Source organism: Squalius cephalus (assembly GCF_949319135.1).
Source record: "Squalius cephalus genome assembly, chromosome: 9".
NCBI lineage: Eukaryota > Metazoa > Chordata > Actinopteri > Cypriniformes > Leuciscidae > Squalius > Squalius cephalus.
The window spans coordinates 42486492-42505679 of NC_137130.1; the positions used below are offsets into that span (position 1 = coordinate 42486492).

The window sequence follows — 19188 nt, forward strand, 5'->3', positions numbered from 1 at the left end:
ACTTTTTGTTCTGGTTTCACCTCACTCCAGTCTAAACTAAATGATTTTTGTAATGTTTCTACACATTATAATATAAATAACCTGAAAATACTAATATGTAGTTTATTGCGTACATGAATTGTTTGATCATGTTACTTCACAGTGCATTAACTAGTGTTAACAAATACAACTTTTGATTTCAGTAATGTAGGCTGCTAGTAAATGGTGAAATTAACATTAAGAAAGATTAATAAATGCTGTAGAACTGCAGTTTATTAATAGTTAATGTTAACTAATGTAGTTGTAAATTGTAAAGTGTTACTGATTTGTTACACACACTGATTCAGACGTCTCGTGAGTTCACTGTCGGACAGATCAGTTGTTTTAACCATTCATTAAAGTGAATCGGTTCAAGGGAGTAATAAGTTCGTGAATCGGACGTGTCATTAGTGGACGTGTACGCGTTGTGTGATTATCCCAGCAGTTTAGGACATCGCACAAGATTTGTGTTAACAGAAAACATTGCATCACTGGATAGGTTTTTCCGTTCACTGAAAGTGTGGTGTATGTCAGCTGAATGTGTGGAATGCTTCAGAGAAGATAAGGCAACGGGTTTTTTTTGCACAATTCACACCCAGCGGTAATTCAAGAAATACATCTCCGAATGCACCACATGAAACTTCGGTCTTCCGACCTTTTACCATCGTGTCAATAGATTTTGATTAATATGAGCGAGTGAGAGAGAGCAAGAGTGAAGAGAGTGTGCGCGCGGCCAGTGCTCTCTCGCTCGCTCTCTCTCTCTCTAGGGCTGTGACGGTATGGGATTTTTTCTTACCGCGGTGAATAAGCAACCAGTTGCGGTTAACCGACAACCCCCCCCCCACACACACACACACATAAAAAAAAAAATCACCCGCGGTCGCGTCACACACTGCAGATGTGATCAAGAACGCATGTAGCTTGTAAATGACAATGGAAATGAATAATTATAAAGCAGTATTCTTTATTAAACAAATGAACATTTATATTAAATAAATGCCTCTTTGGTACTTCGCACCTCTCGCAAAGGCCTCGGAGACTCCCAGCTGTCGCTGCTGGCCTGAGATCGTAGGCTTAACATTACCTCGGCGGCGGCACACTGGCTGCGTGGCGTGAGCGTGGCGTTTCTGTTGCGTGTCAGCTGCGTGGCGTTTCTATGTCTTTGCACAACAGAAACGTTATGATAAGCCTCATTGGTGATATATTCGACACATGGGGAGAGAGTTGTGGAAGGCCTATACTTCATGTTAAACATAAATATATAGCAGCAAAGACAAAGTCGGCAGTATTGACAGCAAAATAGGCTACAGAATATTTCGTTCTGATATTGACAGGTGCAATATTTGAAAATCGATCATATTTTTTTTAATTACATTTATATCTGCATTTATGTCAAAACCTAGTGACTTTCAGACATCAAAATGTCATTTATTAATATGTATTCGTGTCAAAATGACATATTTTCCTATTCTATTTTGCCTGGAAACGCTTCCAACACGCTTGCGTGTCGCGTGAAAAATAGGCGTCGGTTCTACTTCTAGCATGCACGCGTTTACCGCGCGGCTCACGCAGGCAGTGTGCAAACTCTAACCTGTTAACATGGGAGCCGAAATAAAAACGGACACGCCACGCAGCTGAGACGCTCACTCCACGCAGCCAGTGTGTCGCCGGCCGGAAGGTGTGCTGCACCCAAGTCCGGCAAACGCCACAGGATGGTTAATTCTAAGATGTGATCTTAAAGTAGTGGTATTTCCTCGCGAGACGGATACTTTTGACAAATACGGCATACTGCCTTGTCCAAGTTCACCGGCTGCCCCTTGTCACCTGCCTCAAAGCCAAAATGTGCCCAAATAGGCGACACAGTATTTGGCTTAGACACTACATTCGTGGCCATTTTATGAATAATGTCATTCGGCTAGCGCCGTCAACTGTTATTGCCTATACCACATAAGAGAAGTATCGCTACTTGCAATTAAAATCTAACTCCATCTGCTTACGTTATGCTTTTGTCTTTTATGCCTGTGTTTGTGTGTATTTAATTGAACATTATCTGTAAACATCACAAGTACTGAAACCTAGCAGTTAATTAATAATAATCAGACACACAAAAAAAATAAATCCCCCATATGTTTAATGGCTGTCCCTCCCTTGCGCAGGAAGCGGGTTTTTTTCTCCGGAAGCCCTTGAACATAGGACTCGCGGAATACAGTAAATTATAAGCAAAGATTAATGTGTTTATAGTTCATATCACTATATGCACTCCTGTAACTTTCAGCAGGAAAAAAAATAAAATAAAGAAGTGCGGTGATGACCTCACACAGAGAAATGGCTCTTTCTAAGGTAATAAAAACATAACGGTTCATTATGCAAGGCCTTTATACACCACTGAAAACAGTTATGTATATGATATTGCATTTCTGTCAACAGATCCTCCTAAATATTACACTGTAGCGTTTATACGCCCGCATAAATATAATTAATAATTATTCATAACGGATTATGATCAATAATTAATAATTTAATTATTTTCAGAATTTACTGTAGCAGAATCAATAGTATGATCATTTTATCAGTTCATCCAATGAACAGAAAGTATAAACAATTATTAACTCTAGGAAATATAATATCTTCCTGGCCAAGAAAGAATAATCCCCAGCTAACAGTAAATTAAGAAATAAATCAAGGGTAAAAGCATAGGTAACTTAGATCGCAGTTCAAGACAATAAATTCGTAAGCACATAACACGAGTAATACTTCTCTTTTCAAATACAAACAATACTTTATTGATTATATGCTAACACACATGAAAGTACCTAACACAAACACACGCACACGCATATACACACACATTCATATAAGTTACAGAAAGAAAGAAATAAAGAAAGAAAGAAAGAGTTTGGAAAGAATGAGTTTAAGGGTAAGAGGAAGAGATCCCGAATTTCTATATGCACTCAAGACATGACCTGAATGAACCATCAATCATTAATTTAACCCTGGTCGTTTCTTATGCAGGTTATAAATCGGGTACAAGGGTGTTTTTCGGGGTCCGTTGGTTGATCTCCTCGTGCTTGGATAGAGTTCAGGGAGAACCAGTCACGTGGTGTGCTGGCGGATGGTTGAAGAGTCTTTGAAGTTGAAAGCGTGCGTTGCAGCCGTGAATTGTGGACCGAAACTTTGCAGCAAAACTTAACTTAAAACCGAGACTTTCAATCGGAAAAGAAGAATAACACCAAGAAAGAAAGAAAATGAGATACGGAAAGTAGTTAGATGACTGGAAATGAATCTAACCCATCTGATCTTAATTTGGGTTGGCCTGCTCGTCTGTTACATGGTTACTATAACCATCGTCTGCTGTCTCCGTCTTTGTTCTGCGCAACTTTACTAACGCTCTGCGCTGGGTTTTTAAAGGGTTTTTTAAAACAAAAAAAAGTTTGTTACTCCTACAAATGGGAGTTCTGACTGCTGCTTTGTTTTCAAAGTCGTAAATCATGTCTTCCCTGGGGGTTGTCGGTTCTCTAGCTGTAAGTGGAGACCAGATGCAACAGTTTAGGCATGATTTCTAATTATCAGAATACGAAACATTTTACACAGATTTAATTCCAGCCATCTTTTGAATTAAGAACATACGATCATGCTGACAGGAAGCACGACACACTTTCATTCACACACCTAATAGTTATAACAATTACATGAATTATATGGCATCTAAGTATATTAGATACACACAGATATTGTAGAAACAACATAGAATGATGTAGTTGCATGATGTTTGATTGAAAATTGTTCTTGAACGATTTTATGTATAGTTATAGGTGAAATCTCAGTTCTGTGGTTTGAAAAGATTTTACTCTGTGTCATTCAGAGGTCCTTAAGAAAGATGGGGTCTGTTTTGTCGCAGGGGTCAGGTGACCTCTCGGTAGGGCCCTGAGCAGTACCATCTCTGAACCGATCCGTCTTGCAAAACTATCAAATGTTGACAACGTTCTTCCTTTAGTTAACCAATAAAAAGTCTTTGGTTAGCAGACTCTCTGGAGCCTGTGGGTGATTCATGGCTCTGGGTTTGGTGATTTGAGTCTGGAATGTGAAGACTCTGTGTGGGATTATGTTTGAACAAAATCACCTAGAATTGTGTTTGATTATAGGTCAGTCAAGAATTGTTCTGGGATGAGTTTTATGGATTTTGATTTGTAACGTCACTTTGTGTGTAAAGTCTATGGGGCTTAAGACAGCCCTGAGGTCATGGGTATTTCCTGCTGAAATCTGTTTTGTTCATCTCTCGTGGGACCTTGGTCTCTGTCATTCTCTTAACCAGTCAGTGTTTGGCAACACATCTAGCATTGTCCATTCATTATTTCGTTAGTGATGGGGGGTTCTTTTAAATAGCCAGAATGATGATGCCTTGGGACCCGATGGCAAGATTGATGATGATGATGATAAGTTCTGAACAAATCTTCCCCCTTCATTCGCGAGAAGCGGAGAGTTTGAATTAATCTTCTGGAAGAAGATTAGTCTGTGTTTGGTTCATACTCGCAGTCGTTACAACACAATGCACCTTTAAAAGCCTGTCCAAAAAGATGTCTTCAGATGTTTTTTTAATGTTTCAAAGCAGCTCTACAGTGATAACAGAACGATGATTTAATGCAAACAGAGTTGATTTCAGCAGAAAGCCTCAGTCGTCCGACACACCCAGATCTGCTGCTGTTTCAGGATCTGCTGCTGTTTCAGGTACTTCGAGGCGGTGTTCAATGCCAGCGGAGGACCGGAGCTGGTTCAGAAGTACGGGTCCTGGTTCTCCTTCAGCCAGAGCCCCAGAGCACAGATCTTCCGCAGGAACCAGACTCTGGTGACCGACATCGAGTCCATGGTGCGTCTGATGAGGTACGGTCTCCAAAAACACTTTTAAGGAGGCAAGCTACACGATACATTTAAGGGAGGGACCAACCAACCAGATTTTCAATCAGTGCTAAAACTCTAACATATAAACTTCATAACAGGCACAAAGGAAATCTAGTTTTTAAAGTTTATATGAAAAGACACACAAAAATGTTCGCATTGACAAAACTCCCAGCAACACAAAAACCCAAAGTCATACAAATGATTTCTGTCACTCTTGTTTGCAAATGGGGGAAAGAGAGAAACCCTAATCTGAGGATTGTCCTATTGTCCATAGGAGTAATCAAAACATCTTGAAAAGTAATGTCCGTTGAGCTTGTTACAGAGATGTAGATAAACTGAAGAAATGCTAGAGGAATGATGCTAAGTGATGAAACAATCCAAATGAAATCCAAACACCATGTGCAACATTTTTAGGCCTGGCTTCCACTGTCCTCAGTCCGTTCCTTTCTGGTATGATGGTAGTGTCTTTAGAGCTCTCGAGCTCCAGGCAAACGAGGCATAATATAAAGCCAGACAGTGAAGAAAGGGTGTGAATCAAGAGTCCTTCTACAATAAAACACACAGGCTAGCATTAGCATGCTACCTACAAACAAACCAATCCAAAAAGACATGCAAACCAAAATACAGCTTGCATAGAGAATTAACCATGACAAACTAAACATAGAAAACACTTACTTGACTGAGCTTGAAACCACAGTTTCTCAATCAGGACTCTGATCAGTTGGGTAAACACAGGAGACGACCATGCTTCCCTTTCACCAAACTAACTTCTTCTCTCCTCTTACCTGGCTGTATACCAGAGGAGGAATGCAACATAGAGCCTCCTAGTGCATGGTAGTGGCATTACACTTAAAAACCACTGTAACCAAGTTCTGGGCGGTTACACCGCTGAGGTCACATCTGTGTGTTGTTTCTCCCATTGCTTCCGGCTTCATCTGGCCTGCGTGTGTGTGTTCTGCAGGTATAATAACTATCAGGAAGACCCGTTGTCCCGCTGCGACGCCTGTGACCCGGTCCAGAACGGAGAGAACTCCATCTCTGCCCGATCCGACCTGAACCCTGCCAACGGCTCATACCCGTTCGGGGCTCTGAAGCAGCGGCCACACGGTGGGACCGACATGAAGGTCAGTGTCCATCACTGTTTACATCCAGAGTTTATATCATTAACATATAAAGCTCAGTTTCCATCCCATCTGTTAAATAACAAACAAAATCGTCACTTCCTGGTGCAAAATATCAGTAATAAACTGTAAGTTTCTGCATTCGGGCTCGTTTTCCCTCCATCGTAAATTAGTGTGTCTCAGACCACGCTCCTGTCCTCCAGCAGATGTTTTGAGTGTTGTAACGCTCATGTCCTCCTGCAGATGTTGAGTGTTGTAATGCTCCTGTCCTCCTGCAGATGTTGAGTGTTGTGTAACTCTTCTGTCCTCCTGCAGATGTTGAGTGTTGTAACGCTCCTGTCCTCCTGCAGATGTTGAGTGTTGTAACGCTCCTGTCCTCCTGCAGATGTTGTTGAGTGATGTTGTTGAGTGTTGTAACGCTCCTGTCCTCCTGCAGATGTTGAGTGTTGTAATGCTCCTGTCCTCCTGCAGATGTTGAGTGTTGTGTAACTCTTCTGTCCTCCTGCAGATGTTTTGAGTGTTTTAACTCTCCTGTCCTCCTGCAGATGTTGAGTGTTGTAACGCTCCTGTCCTCCTGCAGATGTTGTTGAGTGTTGTAACGCTTCTGTTCTCCTGCAGATGTTGTTGAGTGTTGTAACGCTCCTGTCCTCCTGCAGATGTTGAGTGTTGTAACGCTCCTGTCCTCCTGCAGATGTTGTTGAGTGTTGTAACGCTCCTGTCCTCCTGCAGATGTTGAGTGTTGTAACGCTCCTGTCCTCCTGCAGATGTTGTTGAGTGTTGTAACGCTCCTGTCCTCCTGCAGATGTTGAGTGTTGTAACGCTCCTGTCCTCCTGCAGATGTTGAGTGTTGTAACGCTCCTGTCCTCCTGCAGATGTTGTTGAGTGTTGTAACGCTCCTGTCCTCCTGCAGATGTTGTTGAGTGTTGTAACACTCCTGTCCTCCTGCAGATGTTGTTGAGTGTTGTAACGCTCCTGTCCTGCTGCAGATGTTGAGTGTTGTTACGCTCCTGTCCTCCTGCAGATGTTGAGTGTTGTAACGCTCCTGTCCTCCTGCAGATGTTGAGTGTTGTAACGCTCCTGTCCTCCTGCAGATGTTGTTGAGTGTTGTAACGCTTCTGTCCTCCTGCAGATGTTGTTGAGTGTTGTAACGCTCCTGTCCTGCTGCAGATGTTGAGTGTTGTTACGCTCCTGTCCTCCTGCAGATGTTGAGTGTTGTAACGCTCCTGTCCTCCTGCAGATGTTGTTGAGTGTTGTAACGCTCCTGTCCTCCTGCAGATGTTGTTGAGTGTTGTAACACTCCTGTCCTCCTGCAGATGTTGTTGAGTGTTGTAACGCTCCTGTCCTCCTGCAGATGTTGAGTGTTGTAATGCTCCTGTCCTCCTGCAGATGTTGTTGAGTGTTGTAACGCTCCTGTCCTCCTGCAGATGTTGAGTGTTGTAACGCTCCTGTCCTCCTGCAGATGTTGTTGAGTGTTGTAACGCTCCTGTCCTCCTGCAGATGTTGAGTGTTGTAACGCTCCTGTCCTCCTGCAGATGTTGAGTGTTGTAACGCTCCTGTCCTCCTGCAGATGTTGTTGAGTGTTGTAACACTCCTGTCCTCCTGCAGATGTTGAGTGTTGTAACGCTCCTGTCCTCCTGCAGATGTTGAGTGTTGTAACGCTCCTGTCCTCCTGCAGATGTTGAGTGCTGTAACGCTCCTGTCCTCCTGCAGATGTTGTTGAGTGTTGTAACACTCCTGTCCTCCTGCAGATGTTGAGTGTTGTAACGCTCCTGTCCTCCTGCAGATGTTGTTGAGTGTTGTAACGCTCCTGTCCTCCTGCAGATGTTGTTGAGTGTTGTAACACTCCTGTCCTCCTGCAGATGTTGAGTGTTGTAATGCTCCTGTCCTCCTGCAGATGTTGAGTGTTGTAACACTCCTGTCCTCCTGCAGATGTTGAGTGTTGTAACGCTCCTGTCCTCCTGCAGATGTTGTTGAGTGTTGTAACGCTCCTGTCCTCCTGCAGATGTCGTTGAGTGTTGTAACGCTCCTGTCCTCCTGCAGATGTTGAGTGTTGTAACTCTTCTGTCCTCCTGCAGATGTTGTTGAGTGTTGTAACGCTCCTGTCCTCCTGCAGATGTTGAGTGTTGTAACGCTCCTGTCCTCCTGCAGATGTTGAGTGTTGTAACGCTCCTGTCCTCCTGCAGATGTTGAGTGTTGTAACGCTCCTGTCCTCCTGCAGATGTTGTTGAGTGTTGTAACGCTCCTGTCCTCCTGCAGATGTTGATGAGTGTTGTATGCTCCTGTCCTCCTGCAGATGTTGTTGAGTGTTGTAACGCCCCTGTCCTCCTGCAGATGTTGAGTGTTGTAACGCCCCTGTCCTCCTGCAGATGTTGAGTGTTGTAACGCTTCTGTCCTCCTGCAGATGTTGAGTGTTGTAACGCTCCTGTCCTCCTGCAGATGTTGAGTGTTGTAACGCTCCTGTCCTCCTGCAGATGTTGTTGAGTGTTGTAACGCTCCTGTCCTCCTGCAGATCAAGGTGTTGTAACGCTCCTGTCCTCCTGCAGATGTTGTTGAGTGTTGTAACGCTCCTGTCCTCATGCAGATGTTGAGTGTTGTAACGCTCCTGTCCTCCTGCAGATGTTTTGAGTGTTGTAACGCTCCTGTCCTCCTGCAGATGTTGTTGAGTGTTGTAACGCTCCTGTCCTCCTGCAGATGTTGTTGAGTGTTGTAACGCTCCTGTCCTCATGCAGATGTTGAGTGTTGTAACGCTCCTGTCCTCCTGCAGATGTTTTGAGTGTTGTAACGCTCCTGTCCTCCTGCAGATGTTGTTGAGTGCTGTAACGCCCCTGTCCTCCTGCAGATGTTGTTGAGTGTTGTAACGCTCCTGTCCTCCTGCAGATGTTGTGTTGTAACGCTCCTGTCCTCCTGCAGATGTTGTTGAGTGTTGTAACGCTCCTGTCCTCCTGCAGATGTTGTGTTGTAACGCTCCTGTCCTCCTGCAGATGTTGAGTGTTGTAACTCTTCTGTCCTGCAAATGTTGAGTGTTGTAACTCTTCACTCCTCCTGCAGATGTTGAGTGTTGTAACGCTCCTGTCCTCCTGCAGATGTTGAGTGTTGTAACGCTCCTGTCCTCCTGCAGATGTTGAGTGTTGTAACTCTTCACTCCTCCTGCAGATGTTGAGTGTTGTAACGCTCCTGTCCTCCTGCAGATGTTGTGTTGTAACGCTCCTGTCCTCCTGCAAATGTTGAGTGTTGTAACTCTTCTGTCCTCCTGTCCTCCTGCAAATGTTGAGTGTTGTAACTCTTCACTCCTCCTGCAGATGTTGAGTGTTGTAACGCTCCTGTCCTCCTGCAGATGTTGTGTTGTAACGCTCCTGTCCTCCTGCAAATGTTGAGTGTTGTAACGCTCCTGTCCTCCTGCAGATGTTGTTGAGTGTTGTAACGCTCCTGTCCTGCAGATGTTGTTGAGTGTTGTAACGCTTCTGTCCTCCTGCAGATGTTGTTGTGTTGTAACGCTCCTGTCCTCCTGCAGATGTTGTTGAGTGTTGTAACGCTTGTCCTCCTGCAGATGTTTTGAGTGTTGTAACGCTTCTGTCCTCCTGCAGATGTTGTTGAGTGTTGTAACGCTTATGTCCTCCTGCAGATGTTGTTGAGTGTTGTAACGCTCCTGTCCTCCTGCAGATGTTTTGAGTGTTGTAACGCCCCTGTCCTCCTGCAGATGTTGTTGAGTGTTGTAACGCTTCTGTTCTCCTGCAGATGATGTTGAGTTTTGTAACGCTTCTGTCCTCCTGCAGATGTTGTTGAGTGTTGTAACGCCTCTGTCCTCCTGCAGATGTTGTTGAGTGTTGTAACGCCCCTGTCCTCCTGCAGATGTTGTTGAGTGTTGTAACGCCTCTGTCCTCCTGCAGATGTTGTTGAGTGTTGTAACGCTTCTGTTCTCCTGCAGATGTTGTTGAGTTTTGTAACGCTTCTGTCCTCCTGCAGATGTTGAGTTTTGTAACGCTTCTGTCCTCCTGCAGATGTTTTGAGTGTTGTAACGCTTCTCTCATTCTGCAGATGTTGTTGAGTGTTGTAACGCCTCTGTCCTCCTGCAGATGTTGAGTGTTGTAACGCTTCTGTCCTCCTGCAGATGTTGAGTGTTGTAACGCTTCTGTCCTCCTGCAGATGTTGTTGAGTTTTTTAACGCTTCTGTCCTCCTGCAGATGTTGAGTGTTGTAACGCTTCTGTCCTCCTGCAGATGTTGAGTGTTGTAACGCTCCTGTCCTCCTGCAGATGTTGAGTGTTGTAACGCTTCTGTCCTCCTGCAGATGTTGAGTGTTGTAACGCTTCTGTCCTCCTGCAGATGTTGTTGAGTTTTGTAACGCTTCTGTCCTCCTGCAGATGTTGTTGAGTGTTGTAACGCCTCTGTCCTCCTGCAGATGTTGAGTGTTGTAACGCCTCTGTCCTCCTGCAGATGTTGAGTGTTGTAACGCTTCTGTCCTCCTGCAGATGTTGAGTGTTGTAACGCTTCTGTCCTCCTGCAGATGTTGAGTGTTGTAACGCTCCTGTCCTCCTGCAGATGTTGAGTGTTGTAACGCTTCTGTCCTCCTGCAGATGTTGTTGAGTGTTGTAACGCTCCTGTCCTCCTGCAGATGTTGAGTGTTGTAACGCTTCTGTCCTCCTGCAGATGTTGAGTGTTGTAACGCTTCTGTCCTCCTGCAGATGTTGTTGAGTGTTGTAACGCTTCTGTCCTCCTGCAGATGTTGAGTGTTGTAACGCTTCTGTCCTCCTGCAGATGTTTTGAGTGTTGTAACGCTCCTGTCCTCCTGCAGATGTTGTTGTGTTGTAACGCTCCTGTCCTCCTGCAGATGTTTTGAGTGTTGTAACGCTTCTGTCCTCCTGCAGATGTTGTTGAGTGTTGTAACGCTTCTGTCCTCCTGCAGATGTTGTTGAGTGTTGTAACGCTTCTGTCCTCCTGCAGATATTGAGTGTTGTAACGCTCCTGTCCTCCTGCAGATGTTGAGTGTTGTAACACTCCTGTCCTCCTGCAGATGTTGAGTGTTGTAACGCTTCTGTCCTCCTGCAGATGTTGAGTGTTGTAACGCTCCTGTCCTGCTGCAGATGTTGTTGAGTGTTGTAACGCTTCTGTCCTCCTGCAGATGTTGTTGAGTGTTGTAACGCTTCTGTCCTCCTGCAGATGTTGTTGAGTGTTGTAACGCTTCTGTCCTCCTGCAGATGTTGAGTGTTGTAACGCTTCTGTCCTCCTGCAGATGTTGTTGAGTGTTGTAACACTCCTGTCCTCCTGCAGATGTTGTTGAGTGTTGTAACGCTTCTGTCCTCCTGCAGATGTTGTTGAGTGTTGTAACGCTTCTGTCCTCCTGCAGATGTTGTTGAGTGTTGTAACGCTTCTGTCCTCCTGCAGATGTTGAGTGTTGTAACGCTCCTGTCCTCCTGCAGATGTTGAGTGTTGTAACGCTTCTGTCCTCCTGCAGATGTTGTTGAGTGTTGTAACGCTCCTGTCCTCCTGCAGATGTTGAGTGTTGTAACGCTCCTGTCCTCCTGCAGATGTTGAGTGTTGTAACGCTTCTGTCCTCCTGCAGATGTTGTTGAGTGTTGTAACGCTTCTGTCCTCCTGCAGATGTTGTTGAGTGTTGTAACGCTTCTGTCCTCCTGCAGATGTTGAGTGTTGTAACGCTCCTGTCCTCCTGCAGATGTTGAGTGTTGTAACGCTTCTGTCCTCCTGCAGATGTTGAGTGTTGTAACGCTTCTGTCCTCCTGCAGATGTTTTGAGTGTTGTAACGCTCCTGTCCTCCTGCAGATGTTGTTGAGTGTTGTAACGCTTCTGTCCTCCTGCAGATGTTGTTGAGTGTTGTAACGCTTCTGTCCTCCTGCAGATGTTGTTGAGTGTTGTAACACTCCTGTCCTCCTGCAGATGTTGTTGAGTGTTGTAACGCTCCTGTCCTCCTGCAGATGTTGTTGAGTGTTGTAACACTCCTGTCCTCCTGCAGATGTTTTGAGTGTTGTAACGCTCCTGTCCTCCTGCAGATGTTTTGAGTGTTGTAACGCTTCTGTCCTCCTGCAGATGTTGTTGAGTGTTGTAACGCTTCTGTCCTCCTGCAGATGTTGTTGAGTGTTGTTACGCTCCTGTCCTCCTGCAGATGTTGTTGAGTGTTGTAACGCTCCTGTCCTCCTGCAGATGTTGAGTGTTGTAACGCTTCTGTCCTCCTGCAGATGTTTTGAGTGTTGTAACGCTCCTGTCCTCCTGCAGATGTTTTGAGTGTTGTAACGCTCCTGTCCTCCTGCAGATGTTGTTGAGTGATGTTGTTGAGTGTTGTAACGCTCCTGTCCTCCTGCAGATGTTTTGAGTGTTGTAACGCCCCTGTCCTCCTGCAGATGTTTTGAGTGTTGTAACGCTTCTGTCCTCCTGCAGATGTTGAGTGTTGTAACGCTTCTGTCCTCCTGCAGATGCTTTGAGTGTTGTAACGCTCCTGTCCTCCTGCAGATGTTTTGAGTGTTGTAACGCCCCTGTCCTCCTGCAGATGTTTTGAGTGTTGTAACGCCCCTGTCCTCCTGCAGATGTTTTGAGTGTTGTAACGCCCCTGTCCTCCTGCAGATGTTTTGAGTGTTGTAACGCCCCTGTCCTCCTGCAGATGTTTTGAGTGTTGTAACGCCCCTGTCCTCCAGCAGATGTTTTTAGTGTTGTTACGCTTCAGTCCTCCTGCAGATGTTGTTGAGTGTTGTAACGCTTCTGTCCTCCTGCAGATGACGAGCTTCGGCCTGTTTCAGCGACTCGAGCTGTTAGCCGTCAGCGGTCCTACATGGGATCAGACGCCCGTGTTCCAGTGGAGCCGCTCGCCCTACAAAGACCTCCCGCACATGGGCCATCCGGACCGCTGGGACTTCAGCACCGTCCACGTCACGTGGTCCACATGATCCCACATGATCCCACAGCCCATGATGGTCAATGTTATGACCATAACCTCAGGATGAAATCAGCCTCATTGCTTTGATTATAAGAGAGTGATATTTTGACTAAGAGAAGTGTAATGCATTATGAAAGAGATCCTCTGAAATGTTCTGTGTCTTTGAAATGACAATAAATCAAGACGTGATTGTTCTGTTGCCTCATGTGGTCTCAGACGTGTTTCCTTGAATTCTTGACCTTGATTCATGAACTTTTGGGTGCTTAGATTTCACTATTTTTATTAAAAGTATACATCAGAAGCCAAGTTACATGAGAAGCACTAGACCGGAAATATACAAATACGTGTGGTCATAGGCATAGATTTGGTGTGGGGAGGTGTTTTAAAAAGCAAACCTTTAAATAAAGAAGCAGATAACAGGTGTGTTCGACATGATGTGGCGCTGCGCAGACGTTTTGCCGGATTCACCTACGACAACGATTACGTGTGTTTCCCGTTCTTTCTGATACATTAAGCTCAGCTGATGTTCATAAATTTGTTTTTATAACAGTAATCAATCTCTTTTCATGTAACCTCAATGTTATATTGTGTCGGGTTTATCAAAATAAAACTGATAAAAAATATATAGACCCACTTTATTAGTATTTAAGTAGTGTAGGATTGTGCTGAACTTTATATTCAATTCACATTTATTTGTATAGTGCTTTTCACAATACACGTTTCAGTGCAGCTTTACAGAAAATGCACATTAAATTTAGAGAGATCTGTTATCAGAGGGGACTGTCTAAGTTATGCATGTCAGAAATGTATATATACAAAATCACAGCTAAAAATGTATTATTTAAATAGTGTAATAATTTAAGGCAGAAACAATGAATTTGTTAACAAATGATTATGACAGACAATTGGCTCTGTATTACCCAGTACATAAAGGTCTGAATGAAAAGTGTTTCTGTTGCTTCATGAAAGCGTCTGTATATGACATCGCATCTCTTCCGCTTCATCATCAGTGATAAACCCCGCACACGCTGACGGACTAACATGGGGCAGCTGTGAATAATCCAGTTAAAACAGGAACAAAGTGACGAAACACAACTAAAATCTGAGAGCTAATGGAGATTTGAAGAGCATCACCCGTGACAGTCATCAGGATAGACTAGAGTCACTCCAATTTATTTCTGTAAAACAATTAATTCTGTGTCTTGATCAAAATGTTGATGATGTTAAAAAAAACTTGCATAAAGATTCACTGAATGCTTTACACTACCAATAAAGAGGTTTTCCAGATAAACGCATGGTAGAACAGGAGGATATCAGACGTAGGCGTCCACACTGTGAAACCCTTTAGCAGGTCTGCTGGGCTGGGGCTTGGGCTTGGCTCTGTCCGGGACGGGCGACGGCGGAGGAGTGGACAGCGTCTTCTGCTTCGGCTCAGAGGAACGACTCTGATAGGACTTCTCCTGGGTCTTGGAGCTGAAGTCACAAACATTGAATCATGATTTATGTTCAGTAGCAGGACATCTTGGTAGGAAATTCATAAAAACATTAGTTTATTTCAATGGTTCACTTCAGACATTCTACTAAGTATAAGTAACGTTGCAACTACATGTCAACTAACTCTCATTAGAGTATTAGTACTGTTAGGTTTGGGTTCGGGTTAGTAGAATAAGTTGACATGTAGTTGCAAAGTTACTTATAGTCAGTAGAATGTCTAAAATGGATTGCGATTCACTCTGGGTGATTATCATCAGACTGATACCTGGACTGGCAGGCCTGGTTCCCTGCGGTGACACTGTACACGAGTCCTCCGGCCAGCAGGAGCGCCGATCCGGCCCATCCCACAAACAGCGCCGCTCCCAGCTCAAACCTGTCGCCACAAGAAACACCGTTCCAACTCTGATCCGCATCAACTGCACATTTCATTTCTGTACTGAAATATTCACTTTTTGGCCTTGTAGTTGGGATCCATGAACTCGGAAATCACCTTGTGGCCGTACCAGCTGTAAGCCAACATGCCGCAGAGACCTGAAGCAGAGACAGAAGAGGTCAGAGGAGCAGAGGCAAGCTGGACCGGCTGGACAACTGCAGGCTTTACCTGACAACAAGTAGGTCATGCCGGCAGCCAAGGTTATTCTTGCATTCACAGTTTCAGAGCCTCCGAGTTTTGTGCACTTCATCCCCACCAAAGCCAGAGCGGAGCCGAAGAATCCCAGAGTTATGGATGTGATGACGAGAGATCGGCACAGATGAATGTGTGCTGTTTAAGATGGACACAACAATAGTCACATTTATCCATTTATTTAGTGTTTTTCACAATGCAGTAATATTGTATTATGTGATGAATATTTTGCACACACATTCTAAATTATTTATCCGAGCACATCATTATTGTTTTAATAATCTTGAATGAGAATAAGTTCCTCTTGCAGCATCTCTTCTCTGATGATGTGGGCGGGGCTATAACCTGTCACTCACATGAGATCAGCCAATAGCAAACCACAACCATCCAATCAATTCCCCATGGATAAAATCAAGTATTACAGGTGCTGGTCATAAAATTAGAATATCATCAAAAAGTTGATTTATTTCAGTAATTCCGTTAAAAAAGTGAAACTTGTATATTATATAGACTCATTACATGCAAAGTGAGATATCTCAAGCCTTTATTTGTTATAATTTTGATGATTATGGCTTACAGCTTGTGAAAACCACAAAATCAAAATCTCAGAAAATTAGAATATTACATGAAATCACACAGTAATTACACAGTGATACCATGGTCATTGAACCAGGTTTTGGTTATTTTGGCAGTGTGGGCCGGTGCAAATCCTGCTGGAGAATGAAGTCAGCATCTCCATAAAGCTTGTCTGCTGAAGGAAGCATGAAGTGCTCTGGAAATGTCCTGGTGGACGGCTGCGTTGAGTGGACAGCACAGTGGACCAACACCAGCCGATGACATGGCTCCCCAAACCATCACAGACTGTGGAAACTTCACACTGGACTTCAAGCATCTTGGATTGTGTGCCTCTCCATTCTTCCTCCAGACTCTGGGACCTTGGTTTCCAAATGAGATGCAAAATTTGCTCTCATCAGAAAAGAGGACTTTGGTCCACTGTGCTTTATTAAATCCAGAGTCAACGCAGCCGTCTACCAGGACATTTCCAGAGCACTTCATGCTTCCTTCATTTTCCAGCAGGATTTGCACCTGCCCACACTGCCAAAATAACCAAAACCTGGTTCAATGACCATGGTATCACTGTGTAATTACTGTGTGATTTCATGTAATATTCTAATTTTCTGAGATTTTGATTTTGTGGGTTTCACAAGCTGTAAGCCATAATCATCAAAATTATAACAAATAAAGGCTTGAGATATCTCACTTTGCATGTAATGAGTCTATATAATATACAAGTTTCACTTTTTTAACGGAATTACTGAAATAAATCAACTTTTTGATGATATTCTAATTTTATGACCAGCACCTGTATATACAGTCAAACCAAAATTTATTCAGACATCTTCAACATTTTAAATGATCACAGTTTATTCGCTATAGTTTAGAAAATGGTAATAAAATATGAGCAGAACTCAGTTGATATTTGACTGGTTTTGTCCGTCCTTCTGTTAGACTGTCTCACACATGAATGATGTTGAATATCTGTCAGCTGTTAAATTTAACTACACAATTAGATAATACCAGTTTAGCTCAACCAATCACCAAGCAATGCTTCATTGTGTTCAGTCTGTGTGTAAAAAGAGCATTAGCAATTAAAGAAAACACACTTCAGCAAAACATGATCAGCTCAAATTGTCCCAATCATTTTTGGTCCTGAGTTTTTATAAATGTTACTGGTAGTCTCTGTATGAAGAATTTCTGTGTATAATATGTCACAGTTTACTTTATTTTGCTCTCCTCACTTACAGAAATGAGCTATATTGTCCTGCACCCACTAGTAAAGAAAAATAAAACATTATATCTGGTGTCTGAATATTTTTTGGTTTGACTGCATGTATATAAAAAGGAAGAAATTCAGTAACTTTATCTAATTTCCTGAAGCCAAAACAATGGTTTATTATTTTTCTATCATAATAACCACATATAATGCAACAACATGCCCCTCTACTCGTGATTGTCATGAGACATCAGTGATAGTTCAATCTCTTTCATACTCACTAGCAGAACATGTTCAGGAGCTGTATGACACAGCCAGCCGGAGACACTACTGACTGGACTGAAGAAACTCTGATAACACTTACTCTGCAGAGCCAGCAGCGAGGGGAACTCTTTGCAGTCGGAGACACCGGTGGAGTCAGACAGACAGTCTTTCCAGAGGTTGGAGAAATAGTGGGAAGATGTGAGGACTAAACTGGCCACTTCAGAGTAAGTCCAGTACTCCGTGGGCATCGTCGAGCAGATCAAGATCCAGCCGCAGACGCATGCTACGAAGCAGCCTATTTCAGTGTGCATCAGCACCGTCCTGTAGAGCATGCTGGGATTGCCTGATGCAGCTAGAGATGAAAATATAGATGATCTTTTAAAGCTTTAAGTCCGCTGAAAGACGAGCGCAGCTTCCGTAAGGTGTGCTGAAGGATCTGGTGCTTTCCCTGGTCTGAGGGCGGAGGACGCTGCTTGTTTGTGGTGTCATCAATGCCACTCGCACACACTGTTTATTATATACAGACACCCGTATTACATGCTTGTGTATTAGAAGTGTCACCTCGTAGATTCCAAAAGGGTGTGTTCGCAATGATGTCATAGAACAGGGTTATTCAATGTGTAAGAATTGAGAAATTAGAAAATGCCGGACAGTCTGGTTGAAGACAGGATCTTGCTGGAAATTACCATTTGAACTCACCATTCGAGACAAAAGTCTCACCTCAGAGTCATCCTAATCTACATTTCATTCCCTCATCCCTCACTCCCTCTCTCTCTCTTACTCAGATCACCTGAATTCACCCAAGAAAATATATGGTTCAATGCGAATGATTATCATCGAGTATTATACATCTTTAGTATCATTTGAAATGTCTCAGTGTGACTGGTACAAATGTCTCATTTCCAAATAAGTAAAACAAAAGGTAATAAGGTTTTTAGGAGTTTAGAGATTGCTGGGACACAAAGGAAAGTGGTCTCTAGAAAAATGGTCTCCTACCCCCAAAAGGTGTAACCTCTGAATGTAAATAGCCATTGTTAGCACATGTTTCCATGTGAAAGAAGTTTCTGTCTATATAAGGAAATGCAATGAGAAGATCGGGGCCTTTCTGTATCTCAGATCCGCCCGTGAGGCCGAGAGTAATACTCTCAGCTTCATGTATAATGTCGAGTTCGCATCTCTTCTCTTTAATACGGAGCATTTGATGTTTTGTAGCGATTATCTTTGAATTGATTATGTAATTGGCGTGATACATTTACCTGACATAATAAATTGTTACATTTGATTATTCTAACTGACTTTGGCATTATTTTCATTAAGAGTTAAGAAGAATGGTCAAACATTCACTCATATTTAATGATGCACAGATATCATTAAAACCTTTTCATTTATGGAGTCAGATGAAATAACGAGAAAATACGTATTCAAATGTATTGCATTTAATCAAAAAATAATTTGCCTCGAGACAAGACAGTAACACGTAGAGACCTTCCGCGCTGGTCGGATGCCGGACTTTGGGCCGATCAAGTGAAAGCCTTACAAATGAAAGTTTGAAAGTTCAAATGAAAGTTCTCTGTCTCTGTCCATCCTCGAAAGAAAAATGTGCATTCTTTGTCTCAGTGAAACATGGCACAAAGACATTGACTATGTTAATCTGAATATGTGTGCCCCATCTGGATATAAATACATAGACGTGCCTCGAGCTTCTGGTAAAGGTGGTGGCCTGGCTGTAATATTTGGATCTAACATATCTATTAATGTTATTGATGCTCCTAGTGTTTCATCATTTGAATATCTGTTTTTTAAAATCAATGGTGTTTCACCTGTTCTTGTGCTGCTCATTTACCGTCCACCAAAACCAAATCCTTTCTTTCTCTGAGTTTGCTGAGTTGTTGACACTTCTTAGTCCACTCTCTCCTGCTATGGTGTTGACTGGCAATATACATTTTCATAATCCAACTTGTGTTAATACTCTCTCCTTTTTGGACATTTTGGATGGTTTTGATTTTACACATCATGTTACTTTTCCAACCCATAGGTTGGGCCATACATTGGATGTGGTTTGTTCTGCTGGAGTTGGTATTCAGTCTCTGGATAGTACTGACATGAGCATAAGTG

The 19188-nt window shown here is 43.3% G+C and overlaps 2 protein-coding genes across 2 annotated transcripts in view; one reads left to right on the forward strand and one right to left on the reverse strand.

Annotated features, from left to right (window-relative positions):
• plbd2 (phospholipase B domain containing 2) overlaps positions 1–13531 on the forward strand; it is a 40372-nt gene extending 26841 nt beyond the window's left edge. Inside the window, exons 10-12 of the mRNA XM_079882192.1 lie at positions 4744–4896; positions 5876–6038; positions 12756–13531. Of these exons, the coding sequence (XP_079738318.1) occupies positions 4744–4896; positions 5876–6038; positions 12756–12926 (487 nt within the window). The 3' untranslated portion in view covers positions 12927–13531. The remainder of the gene's footprint in view (positions 1–4743; positions 4897–5875; positions 6039–12755) is intronic.
• Positions 13532–13538: 7 nt separating this feature from the next.
• LOC307164991 (claudin-10-like) lies at positions 13539–17528 on the reverse strand. Its single transcript, XM_079882242.1, has 6 exons — positions 17174–17528; positions 15012–15173; positions 14860–14941; positions 14676–14783; positions 14184–14389; positions 13539–14094 (listed from the first exon to the last, which is right to left on the reverse strand). The coding sequence occupies exons 1-5, from the start codon at positions 17403–17405 to the stop codon at positions 14230–14232; spliced, it is 744 nt and encodes a 247-aa protein (XP_079738368.1). The 5' UTR covers positions 17406–17528; the 3' UTR covers positions 13539–14094; positions 14184–14229.
• Between the last annotated feature and the right edge of the window lie 1660 nt (positions 17529–19188).